At 36.9% G+C, this 13831-nt stretch overlaps 1 protein-coding gene across 1 annotated transcript in view; it reads right to left on the reverse strand.

Annotated features, from left to right (window-relative positions):
- RAB2A (RAB2A, member RAS oncogene family) overlaps positions 1-13831 on the reverse strand; it is a 42733-nt gene that overhangs the window by 18810 nt on the left and 10092 nt on the right. The window contains exons 2-3 of the mRNA XM_040088341.2: positions 11770-11841; positions 8295-8362 (exon numbers count right to left, since the gene is read on the reverse strand). Of these exons, the coding sequence (XP_039944275.1) occupies positions 8295-8362; positions 11770-11841 (140 nt within the window). The remainder of the gene's footprint in view (positions 1-8294; positions 8363-11769; positions 11842-13831) is intronic.

The following is a 13831-nucleotide window of genomic DNA, read 5'->3' on the forward strand; positions in this document are numbered from 1 at the left end:
ATTTAGCAATAACAGATGCTTCAGCATAATTCAAAGATAACACAGAACATGTTTAAGAAATATGAATGCTGAAAAAAACCCCTATGTGTAATGAATCTGTAGAACTACAGGAAATTGCCCTGATTTAAGAACATTAAACACAAGAATGAAATATTTATTAAATACAAGTTACCCTTCAGCCATGACTACAAAATTAGTATATGGACAATGTTTTCTTCTCAGAGTTATTGTACTTTTCTTAATACTAGATCTTCTTGAATTCAAAGAGAACTTGATCTAGATACTGTCACTCAGCAAGAACAGTGGCACAACTTTAGATGTGTTCAGTCTTCGGAAAGCATCCTTATCTTCCAGAATAAACAGTAACTTCTATTTAAGAAAAAACTTTATCTTCGCCATTCCAGTGGAAACAGTTACAACATACAGTACAGCCCACTTAATAGTTTCAACACCATTAGAATACACTCACATATGCTCTTGGCCAAGACTCCAAGTACAGCTTCATATAAACTTTGGTAACATCTTTATGTAAACATTGGTAATAGAATATAGACAACCATTAGAATACACCAAGAAACAGTAAAAAACAAATAACACAGTTTTTTAGTGTAATACCTGATTTCCTACATAGAAATTCAAGTAAGATTTACTTTTCCTTGGTGTAGCAACTAGCTCAAGTGGATGGTACATAAATGAAACATTTCCCTGCTAACCAGACAACTTAACGTTACCAGGGTATTCCATACATTGCCTAAAATCATACATGACCTAGACTTCACCTAACACATTAAGACCGCCTGTTACACCTTCATAAATTCCACCCTGACATGTGAAATTGTTCACCTCCCTGAGCAAATTAATCATGGTCAAGCAACATTGTCAGAGGTTCTAGCAGATCTTACAAAACTGTATGAATTGTGAATTTTTAAAAGAATCACTTACTTACAAAAGTTCAGTATATAAATCCAGAAAGTACTGTAATAATTTTAATTGAAAATGGTAAAATTTTAATATCATTGTTTCCTTAAGAAAATGGTGGAAAATGGCACCTTCTTTGGTGAAGGGATCACATTTGTCACATAGAAATAATTAATTTATGCTTACATGTACCAATGGGCAACACAACTGAGTTTCTGTAAAAAAGCTCCATGATATGTTTATCTATAACAAAAATGTATTATACAGCAAAAACAACTTATATATAAAATTTAGTGGCTACTTTTAACAATGTCATTCTGAACAAGATCTAGAAGGTCAATATAGAAGGTCAAACAGGGTTAGACATATAGAATACATCCCACAGCTTTTTTTCTAAGCATCATTGTTACTTTACCTCTTCATCTGACAATTTTCTCTCTGTCCACTTCCCTTTTTTCCAAGGGGGACAAGCTATTTCAAAAGTCAAAAGAATTCAAAACGGAAAGAAAGTAAAGGCTATTAGCCCAAAACTGACTTAAAACTCCCCATGATCGTGCCACAATTTGTACATTATCAGTCTTAGAAGTCTATGACTTACCCAAGTTTAACTGTTTGTAACAAGGAGCAACAGATAGAAGCAGCAGTATAGAAGTTCAGTATAAATTAAAATCAGCTTCAATACCAGAGAAAGGACCTTTATCTTAAGTATGATTTTGTTATTAACATCCCTTTCATGTTCCTGCATAATCCAGTATTTACTTGTTTTTATCTCTGTTTTCACGGAACAGTTGAGGCAAGAAAGGGACCTCTGGAGGTCCCCTGTTCTAACCTCCCTGGCTCAAGTAGGGCCATTCAAAGCACATCGCTGAGTTCCACATGCAGATGGTGGGGGAGGCAGGGGGCTGTGGTATCAGCAATAGTAGGAGCAATAGTCAGGAAACAAATGTTAAACAGGGCGTTTGCCAAGGCCATATTATTTCCAGTAAAGGTGATTCAAACTTTTGCTCCAAGACAATCCCAGGTTATACTCACTGTCAGAGTTACACTGCAGTGGAAATGGGAAGATGGAGGATGTTTCTGGTAACAGCCAGACCTGACACCCACAGAAACTCCAGCTCAGACATGGCTGCCTGCAGGAACCTAGAGCTGCACACTGAGCAGGCCTGAACACGCCTCCACTCTTCAGAAAAACAGGTGCTAGGTCTGACATGCATAGTTCACTAATCATGAAAATATGCAAGCCTCTGATAAACAAGCAATGTTTTAAGTGCTAAGTAACATTCTTTTTTGGCTGTTTTCTACTCTGTAAGCTTTTAAAATTCATACCATAATGGCTCACAGAAACGAACTTTCTGAGGGGAGAGATGTCTATATAGGCATAGTTCTAGAAGTAAAAGGTCTTCAGGCAAGTACAAAAATCATCATCCCTGCTTCAACTGCACAGATATATATCCCATGTGCTTTTCAAAGCATACTTCAGTACAGAGACCAAAACACAATTTGAAAATAACAACATAAGTAGAACACAAAGCATTATCAATTACCTCAGGTCACTAAGATGCATAAGTACACTAAGATACTGCACTAGAGTTTTCAGGAACATTTAAGCTATACAGCTGTTATTATGGACACAGTATCCTTGGCATATTTAAAAAAAACCTTCCAAGTGTTACTATTCCCACAGGAAATCTTGGTGTCATTTCCAAGTATGCAGTGTAGTTGCATCAGTTGCAAAATACACAGGCAAGGCTTTGTTTTCAAAAAGAGTTACTTGCAAGTCCTGTAACTGCATATTCTTGAATCTAAAAAGTAAGGGGGAAAAAATGAAAAAAGCCATAATGCAGGACAAGAAAAGTAGATAAAAAACCAGCATCCATAACAGTGTACCTCCCTAGAAAACAGTTCATTATTTTTGCTGAATTCTCTGTTCTCAATGCCAAACAATTTGTAGTTTCTTCAAGGACCAAGTTATCTGAGAATGTCCCAGCAGACCTTCAGCATTCAAGCTGACCAATAGTTTTTATTAGGAGAGAATACTACAGTACACATCCACATGCAATATGAGAACTACAAATCACCTAGCTAGTACCTCTAGATTCCTTCACTCTGAAAACATAAGGCATACATGTGTGGTATGTTCAAAACTGGTGAAGGAACATTTCATTAACATTGGGAATTATTATTTACCTGTTTACACTTTCCTAAGATACAAAGAAGACTAAAAAGACATCTAAGAAATAACCAACTCGCAAGTGTCACACCACCTGTGACAGCTGCCAGCTGGGAACAACTCCACAAAGTTGATCCCAGGAATAAAATGTTCCAGAAAGAGGAGCAACACATATCTTTAAATATAGTTTTGAAAGTTACAAATACATTAACAGTCTCTCAGTCACATGTCAACTTGTTTATACAAATGCATTACTCTTCCTTGCAATCATGTCTCCAATCCAGAAAAAAAAAATTAAGGTGGTTTACTAGCATGTAGGACAAATAGGCACAGAAGCAGTGCAAAAATAAAGAAAAACCCCTGCTGTTACCAGCAAAGACATTCCAAAACAAAAAAAACAGAACTAAAAATGCTTATGAAGAAGAATCTATCAGAATATAAGAAAGTCTCAGTATTTATGTGACAGATTTAACCAAGATGCTGCTTGAGAATAACCCCGTCAGCATGCAGTAAGAACTGGAATTTCAAGAGGACTAAAGATCTCCAAGGACAAAACTGTACATATGTCTAAATACAGGTAATTTGTACATCTGCCTTTTCCTCTGCTGCTGTTGAATAAATGCCACTTAGATATCCAAAGCAATTCCCAACACATCACAGAAACAAAGCTTTAGCCTTCCATTATTAGAAATACATTTAAAACTTGAGAGAAACTGTATTTGAAACCTTTAGGATTTAAGTAGCAACCCTCACTAAAATAGGAGTTCTACTGTGCAAAAAAGTGATTCATATTCCTCCTATTTAAGGCCTTATCCTAAGGAAGAGCTTGCTCCTATAGAAATCTTGCAACTATTGTAGAAAGCATGGATAAACTGCCAAGAAACCAAAAAACAATTCAGAAAATAACATGCCAATACTACAGTATTGCAATACCAAATACATTTAAGCATGACAAAGGTTTATGAACACTAAGCTAGAAGGTGTATCAAGTTGCCTCAGCTTCCTAAAGTGACATCATGGGTGTAAACAATAACTTCAGCTACTGGCACTGAAGTTCAGATGATGGTCATTTTAACAAACAGCAACGGGAATAACTATTAAACAGACAAATCTCCCTGCCTCATCCTTCAATCCATGGATCCAGAAATAAGTTAAACCTCCCACATGGCAGCAAACACAGTCTGTGACCAATGATCAGAGTAGTTTCAGAAACTAAAGTAGATCCTCTGTAAATTCTTCATATAACTTCACAGTAGTGTAACAGAGGGCCATGAGATGCAGCAATATGTGTGTAGGTACCATGGATAAAGAGCCAAATTAGTGATAATGTAGTAAAAGAATACACCAACGGCCCACAAACATACGAGTATACTCTGAACACCAAAGCAAGTAGAAAATATCACAAAGTAAGCAGTTAGTAAAGAGCTCTGGGGGTGAGCCCTACATCCTAGCAATTGTCAGAGTCACTAGGATGGATATTCATTTAATGAATGAAGAGAACTTTATTTGGTTCTAATATATCCAAACTGATTGCAAATACAAGAAAAATATCTTAATTTCCAAGAAGAATTAGTATATTCAGCATACCTGAAAGTGAAATATGCCTTTAACAATTATGCTTCCAGTCTTCCAAAAACATGCTATTTTATACAAGCCCTCAACTACTAGAAAACACTATCAATTCAATTTGAAAGTACACTTGTATGGAAATCAAGAAATTACTTGAAATTAGTTTATAATTATTTCAGATATTTGGTCTGTCTAATCAGGACTAAAGTACTGTATATAAACATAATAATGAATTCATGTTTTTAAATCATGGATTTCCATGAAATAAAGCTGAAATAGATACTAAAAATATAGTATTCAAGTACATTAGAAAAGTTCATTTTCATACCAATTTAGAGAATATCAGCATTACTTAGTGTCATCACAGATTTCTCCTACTTGTCTGACAGAAATATCCTCTTTCAATTACTGCTTATTTTCCCTCATCAACAATGACTTGTTAGTAACAGTCAATGCAACACAGAACATCCCCCTCAACAACAAAACCAAGGCCACTGACTCAGCCTGGTAACAAGCCCAGTTATCTCTCTACAACAATGAACTTGTTCTGAGGAGAAACAATTTTAATTTCTTAGTGTTATGGTCTGCCACAAGACAACCAACCTTATCTACACAGCTTATTTAAACTCAAAAAGCTTAACAGCTTCCAGAACAATCATTTTAATCCTTACTAGCTGCTGTAAAACCACTTCTAGAGCTCCCTAAAAGTTATGTGTGCAGCTGACACTAGCTCAAACACCACACTTCCACAAAAGAGTTGCTTAATTTATCATAATAGGCAATTACCAACTAATACTTTTGGACAAACATATTTCTCAACCCATGTAACTATTGGAAGCCATTACTAAAACTAAAGATACAAGAACATAAATAATCTAGATACTAGAGACACACAAACAAACAATTTGGTCCAATACCTCCTCTTTACAGACCTAAAAACGGCAAAAAGGAATAGTGAAACCCAAAGACTCACAGAGCTAAACACCTGGGCGTGCCACAGCACACACAGCAGTAAGCTTGCAGAGCCCAGCAGTGGGGAGATCCAGAACAGCCTGCAGCTGGGAGAGAACAACAGGACACTATTTGCTTGTGCAGACATGAACAGCAGTACGGCTGAGACTGCAACACATAACATTAAGAATGCAAAGGCCACACTGAGTATCTTTCATAGAACGTAGATTTTTGTTTGTGGGGTTTTTGGCAGGGAGGGAGCTAGGCGTGTTTTTGCATCAGACTAGTTTTACTAGATTACCAGCTCACAGGACCAAATACTGGACTACAAATTCTAATAGGCATACGTGCATTCCTTAAGCATATCTTCCAGTCTGGCCTCATCCAAAAGGAATTCAGTTTGTGTACTCCCACATGGAAAACAGACTGCAGTAAAGAGAACTAACTTCCATAATATACTCTTAGTCCAAACTAGGATGATAATGAAAAAGTAAAATATTCCTGAGTTATCATACAAGAAGGACACACAAATGGATCTCAGACACACAATAGTGTTAGCTTCAGTTGTCCCTGTAAGGTGCAGCACACTCCCGCAGTGAGGTAGGCTGCAGCTTCCATATGTTCCCATTATTATCACACGCCTTTCCTTGGGGCTGCAGTGATCTGCTGAAGACAACACAAGATGAGCACTGTTGCACAGAAATATCTGGCCAGAAAAACCTGAATTTTTGTGTTTGATTCTCTTAAGCAAGCAAGTTCATTCTTAAGCAATCCAAACAAGTTTTATCAAGTTCTCCACTTCTTACACCCCTGCTTAGGATGCATCCTGTTCAGTGATGGATTAAAAGCAGGTGTATAAGGCTAGCACCAAATTGGAGAAGTGTTAGTGCTGTGCCTCAGTAAGCATCAACCAAAAACATGAATAGTTCATGTGTTTCCTCAGCAACACGTGTAAAAGGAACCTTCTCTCATTAAACAGAAGTTGTTACAGCTTAATAAATATAGAGATAGCACCAGTAACAGCTACCAGTGTTGGCTAACAGAAAATCAAAAAATGCTCAATGCAGATAGAACACAGTAACCTTGGTCATTATGGACATTTGTGTACCTTAACACTCATAAGTAAAATATGCCTTGAGAATTACCTCAGCATGTTTCTTATTTCTGCTATTCCTTCAACACTTTTGTACTGAAGATCACAAATGATACAGTAGAATTCAGATACGCTGACAAACTGAGACTGGATTAAAATAGAAATATCCTGTGTTTTAAAAATCAGATTGCATACAGTTAAAATTTTAACTACGGCCAGTATACATATATATGTCATTCACTGCATACAATTTATAAATTATTAAGTACAACACCAGCATACAATCTACTCAGTGCATGAAAGCTTTCAAATAATATTTTTAATACATGTAAGAAGCTAGCCAGAAAATATCTGTGCTCAAATAGAGTTTATAAATTATAGTCAAGCACTTGGATTGCTATTTTGGCTGGACTATTCGCATGCATTCAAGACAACAAGCAGGCTGCAAAGAGCCACTGAGTCAGAGGCACCAGGAAAAGCATGATCCACTGAAACACAGCTGAAGTTCATTCGTATCTAAGGAGATTAACAGAATCAATTCCAAAGCCAGTGAAAGACAGTAGTAAAATTAGTACTTTTGCCTACAGACAATCTGCCCCAATTTTAGAAAACAAGGACCAATATAGGTATGTAGTCACATATTCACACTATATACTAAGGGCTTGATTATAAAGCTACTTTTTATGCAGAGATTTACTTCTTTATTGAACTTAAAAATGCTCAGCCACCTTGGTAGTCTGCAATCCACAATTCTAATAGTAAAAATGTCCAGGGCAGAAAAAGCCTAAAAGTAAGCTTACCACGTCCTTCTATGCCTGTTACTTAGACCTTCCAAGGAGGCACAGGTGTTAGGTTCCATTTCAAGTAAAGAACTTCTAAAACAAATAAGGTCATACCTATGAAGTTCACTACAACATTACAGTTATTTACATTTTATATATACATGCACATATGTCGGCATACATATATGAATGTATGTCCCTTCACTGATTTGCTGTACCAAAAATAACACAAACATGAGGCTAGGGATCACGTGCTTGTCAGTTTCTAAAGATATCCTAAAATTCTTTTAGAAAAGGAAACAGGCAACTCTGTCTTAGGGAACAGTCAAATACATTTAAAAGATATAGCTACTAGTATGAACATCTTAAACCTGCCTCATCACAACTGCAGATAGTGATGCTGACTGCTTTATAGTAAAGTGACTGACAACACAACAATAGCCAATATATGTTCTTAACCTGAACCTCCTTGAAAGTCAAAGTCTGAATTTTAGAAGGCATTTTGAAACTTAAAGTATTTACAGTCCCTTCTTGACTGAAATATTTTCTGTCTTAAGCTTGTGTTCTTCAGTCTTCTATGAAAAGTGAGCCATGTGTTTTCTTCTACCTTGGAAATGCAAAGGAAGTTACAGCGCAAAGAACACATCACACCAAAAAAAGGAAGTATTAGCAAATTTTGACTTCATAGAAACCAAAGAAAGCTGCAAGACAGTACATAGTCTATGGATGCTGATGATAGAGAGCTTAGCCAGAATAAAGGAAAAGCTACTGGAGCAAGATGTTCACACAATTTTTCAGATTCATTACTTACCGTATCCCATATCTGAAGCTTTATCTGTTTTCCATCAATAGTTATCATACGAGCCCCAAATTCTACACCTGAACAGATTTTACAAAAGAATACATTATTAGCACATAGCAGAAAGAAGAATGTCAAGTACTTAGAAAGCAAGAACATAAGTTTAAGTTCAGTCAATGTTGTAGGAAAATAATCTCTTTCACAACCTGCTTTTAGCCAATTTCCCAGCTGCTTGAAAGAGCTTTGTAGAAAGGTAACTGTTACTGTCTAAGTGTCTGGGAGGTATTTCCAACAAAGTTTTCCAAATCACTTAGTAGCTCTAGATTAGAGGGAGAAATACACTCCTTTTAATGTAAACAGGAAATTGAAGAGTCACAGTTATTTTAACATTATACCAATGACAGACTGCTGTATAGAAAAATAGAAGAAATTAAACCTACAATTCTTTATCAATAAACAAACTATTAAGTGAGCATATGAGTCACCTTCGACAAAATAAATTTTACTGCTGTATTAATTAAAATCCACCTGTCTTTATGAAAAAAATCAGACTTCCAAAATTCTAGCTAAAGATCAAGTTCCCTCAATTATAAACTGAAGGACAAAAGTGTGTTGCAAATAAACAAAAGTAATTTCTTCAGTGGAAAAATTCAGCCTTCTATACCATTTTTAAAGCAATTTTGAGGTCATTAACAGTAAATCAAGTATAAATTGAGGCTATTACTGCAGTAGTTAAAATCTAACAAATGGCTGGAGATAGTGGACATATTTAAAGGCTATCAAGTTTCCATTAATCTATAACCATTATTTTTTAAAAAAATACTGATCTGCTAGCTGAAGTTTCACTAAAATTGGTCATTGTCTAGACTCAGACTCAAGACTCTCAGTTATGCAGCCCTGAATTGAAATATTCCAAATGTCTCTCCAAAATTCAAAAGCTTGCTTAGAATGTTTGAGGGTGAAGTGTTGCTTCCTGTGGAAAGACTTTTGGGGAAAGGGACAGAGTTCCCCAACTGGATATTCAAGCCGAATAAAAGCCCTTGGCCAAAGACCACTGTGCTCTTTAGTAACCAAATAATTTGCAGGAACTATATGCAAAGAAATTGAATGAATGGAGGTGGAGAGGCAGCAAGGAGGAAGCAGGTGAATGACACTGCTCTTCCTGAAACTGACTGCAAAGCCGGGGTACATCCTTGGAGTACTGCACATGTAAACACTGAAGGTTCTACCTGATCTCAAAATGTGGCTATAGAGCCTCTGATTTAAATCCAACAATTATCTTAAATGTTTAGTTTCTAAAAACGAAAAAAAATTAAAGGTTATTTATCCTATTCTATCAAAATACATGCCAGGAAAAAAATACTGAGTTTGTAAAAATACAAACAGTTTGATGGCAAGCTTGTTCTCAAAGAAGGAATAGAAGCTGATCAGGTTTACAGTAAGGGCATGTCCTAAGGGCAGTGGGCAAAACAGCTAGAATGTTTACAACAGTTTACTTAATCTACACATTTTCAGGACTTTTAATATAACCATTAGGGCATTTACTAGTTAAATTCAACCCAGCCCATCTCACCCTCACAGCGACATGCATACAACTTTGAATCCATGTTCTTTATCTGTCTTTCCAAATCTGTTTTGGTAATTGGGAGAACCTGGCCAAAATATGCATATGCCATTGCAGTTAAGGAGGCATTTCTAGCCTCTTCTGATGCCTTTAGAGACTACCTAAAAACAGAGGCCAGACAAAATCAAGGGGAATAAAAAGCAGTTATATTTATTGAAGGACCTTCAGGTACATGTCAGGCAGACAAAGTCCCCCTCAGGGGCTACACACAAAAATGGATGATAGGTCATGGGTTTTCATACTTTTATAAGTTTGATCCATTTGCATATTGGGAGTTAATCTTCCAATTACAGCACCAGGTAATGAAGTTTGCTGTCCCCCCAAATCACTTCTGTTTACATTTTCGGGGTCTGAGACAGTAAGGTGTCCTTGATTCCCAGACCTAGAGAGGAATTGTTTTGTCTGACCAAAATGGGAAAACAGTAGCTAACACTCTATATGGAGTTTACAGTTATATTCTAAAGAATTGCAGGATTACAAATAGATGAAAAATATAAAAGCTAAAATCCTTCTTCCCTCCTCTTCAAGCAGCTTCCCAGGCTCCATTACACTCTCCCTCATTATGTTGCTTCTAGGTTCACCTCCTCACATTACTGGCTTCAATTTCTGCTCTGCTCCCAGATTTCAGCTAGCTGTATGCCGAGCAAAGAACTGGCACTACAACCACCCTGCTGAGGTGAAGCCAGAGCCAGAGCCCATGAGTCTGAGGTGACAGGGCTGCCAAATGCATGAGTGATATATAAGGTGTCATATATTTGGCAGGCCAAAAGAAGAAATGATGACATTAAGTCATGCCTCCCTAAAGCACTCAGTCTCTTTATTCAGCAAGCCTATCTGCTGCCAAGACCTCACAAATACCTGAAAACTGATGTTTGCCAAAGAATTTGAACTATACAACAGGCACATACAGGGTGTACAAGGACTGTGAAGAGAAAGGGAAATCATAATCAAACCACCTGATACATTCTGTTACATGAAGAAGTCTGTTTATATTTCAAGCACTATTTCAGTACTCCCAAACACAGAGAGCCTACCTACTCCAGGGCACAAACTAAAAATAGAGACTAGGACACATTTTGTGCAAGGCTCGTGATTAAAGCTGATAGGTTCCTTAGAAGACCATCAACAAGTTGAAAGGTTCTGCAACTTCCTCTGAGACTAGCATCTGTTATGCTTAACAGCAAAACTGATCTCCAGACTAAACCTGCCCTCAGAAGAATTTAGTACTACACTATTGCTCTTATTTTGTGTGGAAAGATAAATAAAAGTTTGTATTATGTACTGTAGTTATACCAGAGGCAATGTGTGAACGTGCATTCATGCCCCCAGTATCAAATCATACCTTAACACAAATAGTCCATATCCAGTTGAAGAGTTGGGAAAGAAAATTCCAAAAGCAAAGACATTCACACTTCAGACCTCTATTCAAAAGTTAGTCTTCCCAAATAAACATTTTTCTTCATTCATCTTTAAGGTTAACTTTGCTATAGTTTATTTGTAACTTGTATTCAAGGTTTTGTGGCTAATATTACATTCCCTAGCAAAAAAATGCCACTTCCATCACCATCAGTGCATTTCAAGCTTGGACAATTCTTCTGTGCCCAGTCTTCAGCTTTTCAGAAGAAACAGTTTAGATATTGCATCTATGAACTTTTTAAATTGTTTCAGATTGTACTCTCCCAATAAAAGACCCCCCAACTGACTTTACAGGCTAACAAATATTCATTAGCTAGAGATTCACCATCACCTTAATAAATCCTGCACTTCTGCAGCACAACAAACTCATAAATGCATCCTGAGGTACCCCAATCATTTAACTACTAACAGTAGTACAGTACTAACAGTAGCACAAAAAAGACCTACCAATAGTGAGATCGTGGACTGGTTGAAACCGCTTGTCTGTGAACTGTAACAATAAACATGATTTCCCAACACCTAAAAGAAAGACAAGAAATAAATGTTAAACAATTTTTTTAAAAAAGCCTGTAAAGGACCAACAGAAATTAATTTAAGGAAATGTTACATGTTGCTTGAAATTAATTACAGTAACTGAAGGCATTGAATCTCAAATACTTTGAAATGTATAAAACTTTTTAATTACAGCTTTTAAAGTTCTAGAAACATTATAGTCAAAGCAGTTATTTTCAAAAATCGAACAAAAATTATTCTTTTGAAAAAGTAGTTATGCCTTTAAAATTAAGTGGAAAAAAAATTATTTTCTAACAGACCTTCAAAGTACCATTTTACATCCTCTCTTCACAGGGCTTGGTACTCCTCACAACCCTTTATCTGCTTCTCCTTCAGTACTTTCAGGTTTCTTCTAAGATGACTAGGTCCTCAATACCATCAGCCTCCCACCTAGCTCGCTATTTATCTCCTGAGGTAACCACAGCAGGTCTGTGGCTGCTTAACAACAACTATATGCTACTGCCCACTGGTCCACCACAGGCCAAAATGCAGTCCAACTGCAGCACTGGCAGCAGCCGAGTTCACATTACAGTCAGACAGGTAACACAAACATTGTCCCCCTCAGATAACCAACTCATGTCAGAAATTGGTGTAACTACTACCCATCACATAGACTCTGGTCAGCAACTGGGCAATTTCTTCTATATGTGAAAGCACAGAATGGTAGAAGTTAATGCAGTCAAGCAGGAGTACTCAAACTACCTAGGTTTGTAAATACTACTTTTTACAGTTAATTTTTCCTTCTTTTACTTGGAGAGGTTATTTGTCCTGTTCTGTGAAAAATTCATCTTTTCAGCCTTTAAAATGTGACAGCAATATATTTGGTTTAAACTCTGAGCTATTATCACGTAACATACTACACGGTAGCATCCATGATCCTGCTGAACTTTTTTTTTAATCTGTCCAGCAAGATAAAACTATTCTAACCACATACTAGAGGTCAGCAACAGCTTATCATAAGAGACATATTTAGTAATAAAAGATAGCAAAAAGGAGAGAAGGAAAAGAGCTGCACTACTGACAAAAGAGACGCATATCAGAGGTTTGCTTACAGTGACACTGGTCTTTCTAGTACCAAATTCAGCTAAGTTTTTTCAGTATGGTTTAATGAGGAAACAATGCCTACAGAAATATAATCACCACCTATCTTATTTTGGACTTTAATTCTAAGACCAGTAGCCAGTTTCAATGAAGTCTAACGCAAATAGGAAACATGCATTTGGTTTTGTCACAAAATAAGTTGCGGCAACTGACGACACTCAGATTAAATCCCAAACAATGAAGCAATTCCAACAAGCCTAAGCCTGTTGCTAGTGTTGCTGTCTCTACTCTGTTCTCTGCAGTATGCTCCTGTCCATTTCTCCACACAGCCTAGATGAGTCCTGAAGCAATTTCAATTGCACGCTGGGTTAGCATGCTAATCTGACAGAAGAGTGACAAAGCAAACAGAAATAGCTTAATGCACGGTCAGACAAGCAGTAGAGTCAGTTCAAATGAGGGAAAAGAAATGCAGCAGCCAGCAGATCAATGGCATAGAATGGCATGGAATGGTAGTCCAAGGCAAAATTTGCAGCATTTGCCTTACTAGATCTCTTCAGCTTTCTGGCTTATGATGGCAAGCTGTCAGAACACAAACTTTGAAGCAGGTATAGATTCTGTTCCTTAAAAATTAGTAACATAAGGGAAGTGGAGCAGGAATGGGGAAAAGCACTGCAAGTAAGAAAGAAAGAAAGAGAGAAAGGCAGAGTATGGGAGCTGCAGGGACAGAACACAAAACTGTACGGAATTTTAAAATATTAATAAATACTCAGAGAACAGCTCTTACCGCTGGTGAGTGATCCTACCAGGGGAAGGGACTACGCTAACAGAGATGGGCTGGTGGGAGATATGGCAGCTGGAGGCTGTTTGGGGCACAGTGATCATGAAAATTATAGAATTTTCAATATTTGGTGAAACA

The sequence above is a fragment of the Hirundo rustica genome, chromosome 1 (assembly GCF_015227805.2).
Source record: "Hirundo rustica isolate bHirRus1 chromosome 1, bHirRus1.pri.v3, whole genome shotgun sequence".
In the NCBI taxonomy this organism is placed as follows: Eukaryota; Metazoa; Chordata; class Aves; order Passeriformes; family Hirundinidae; genus Hirundo; species Hirundo rustica.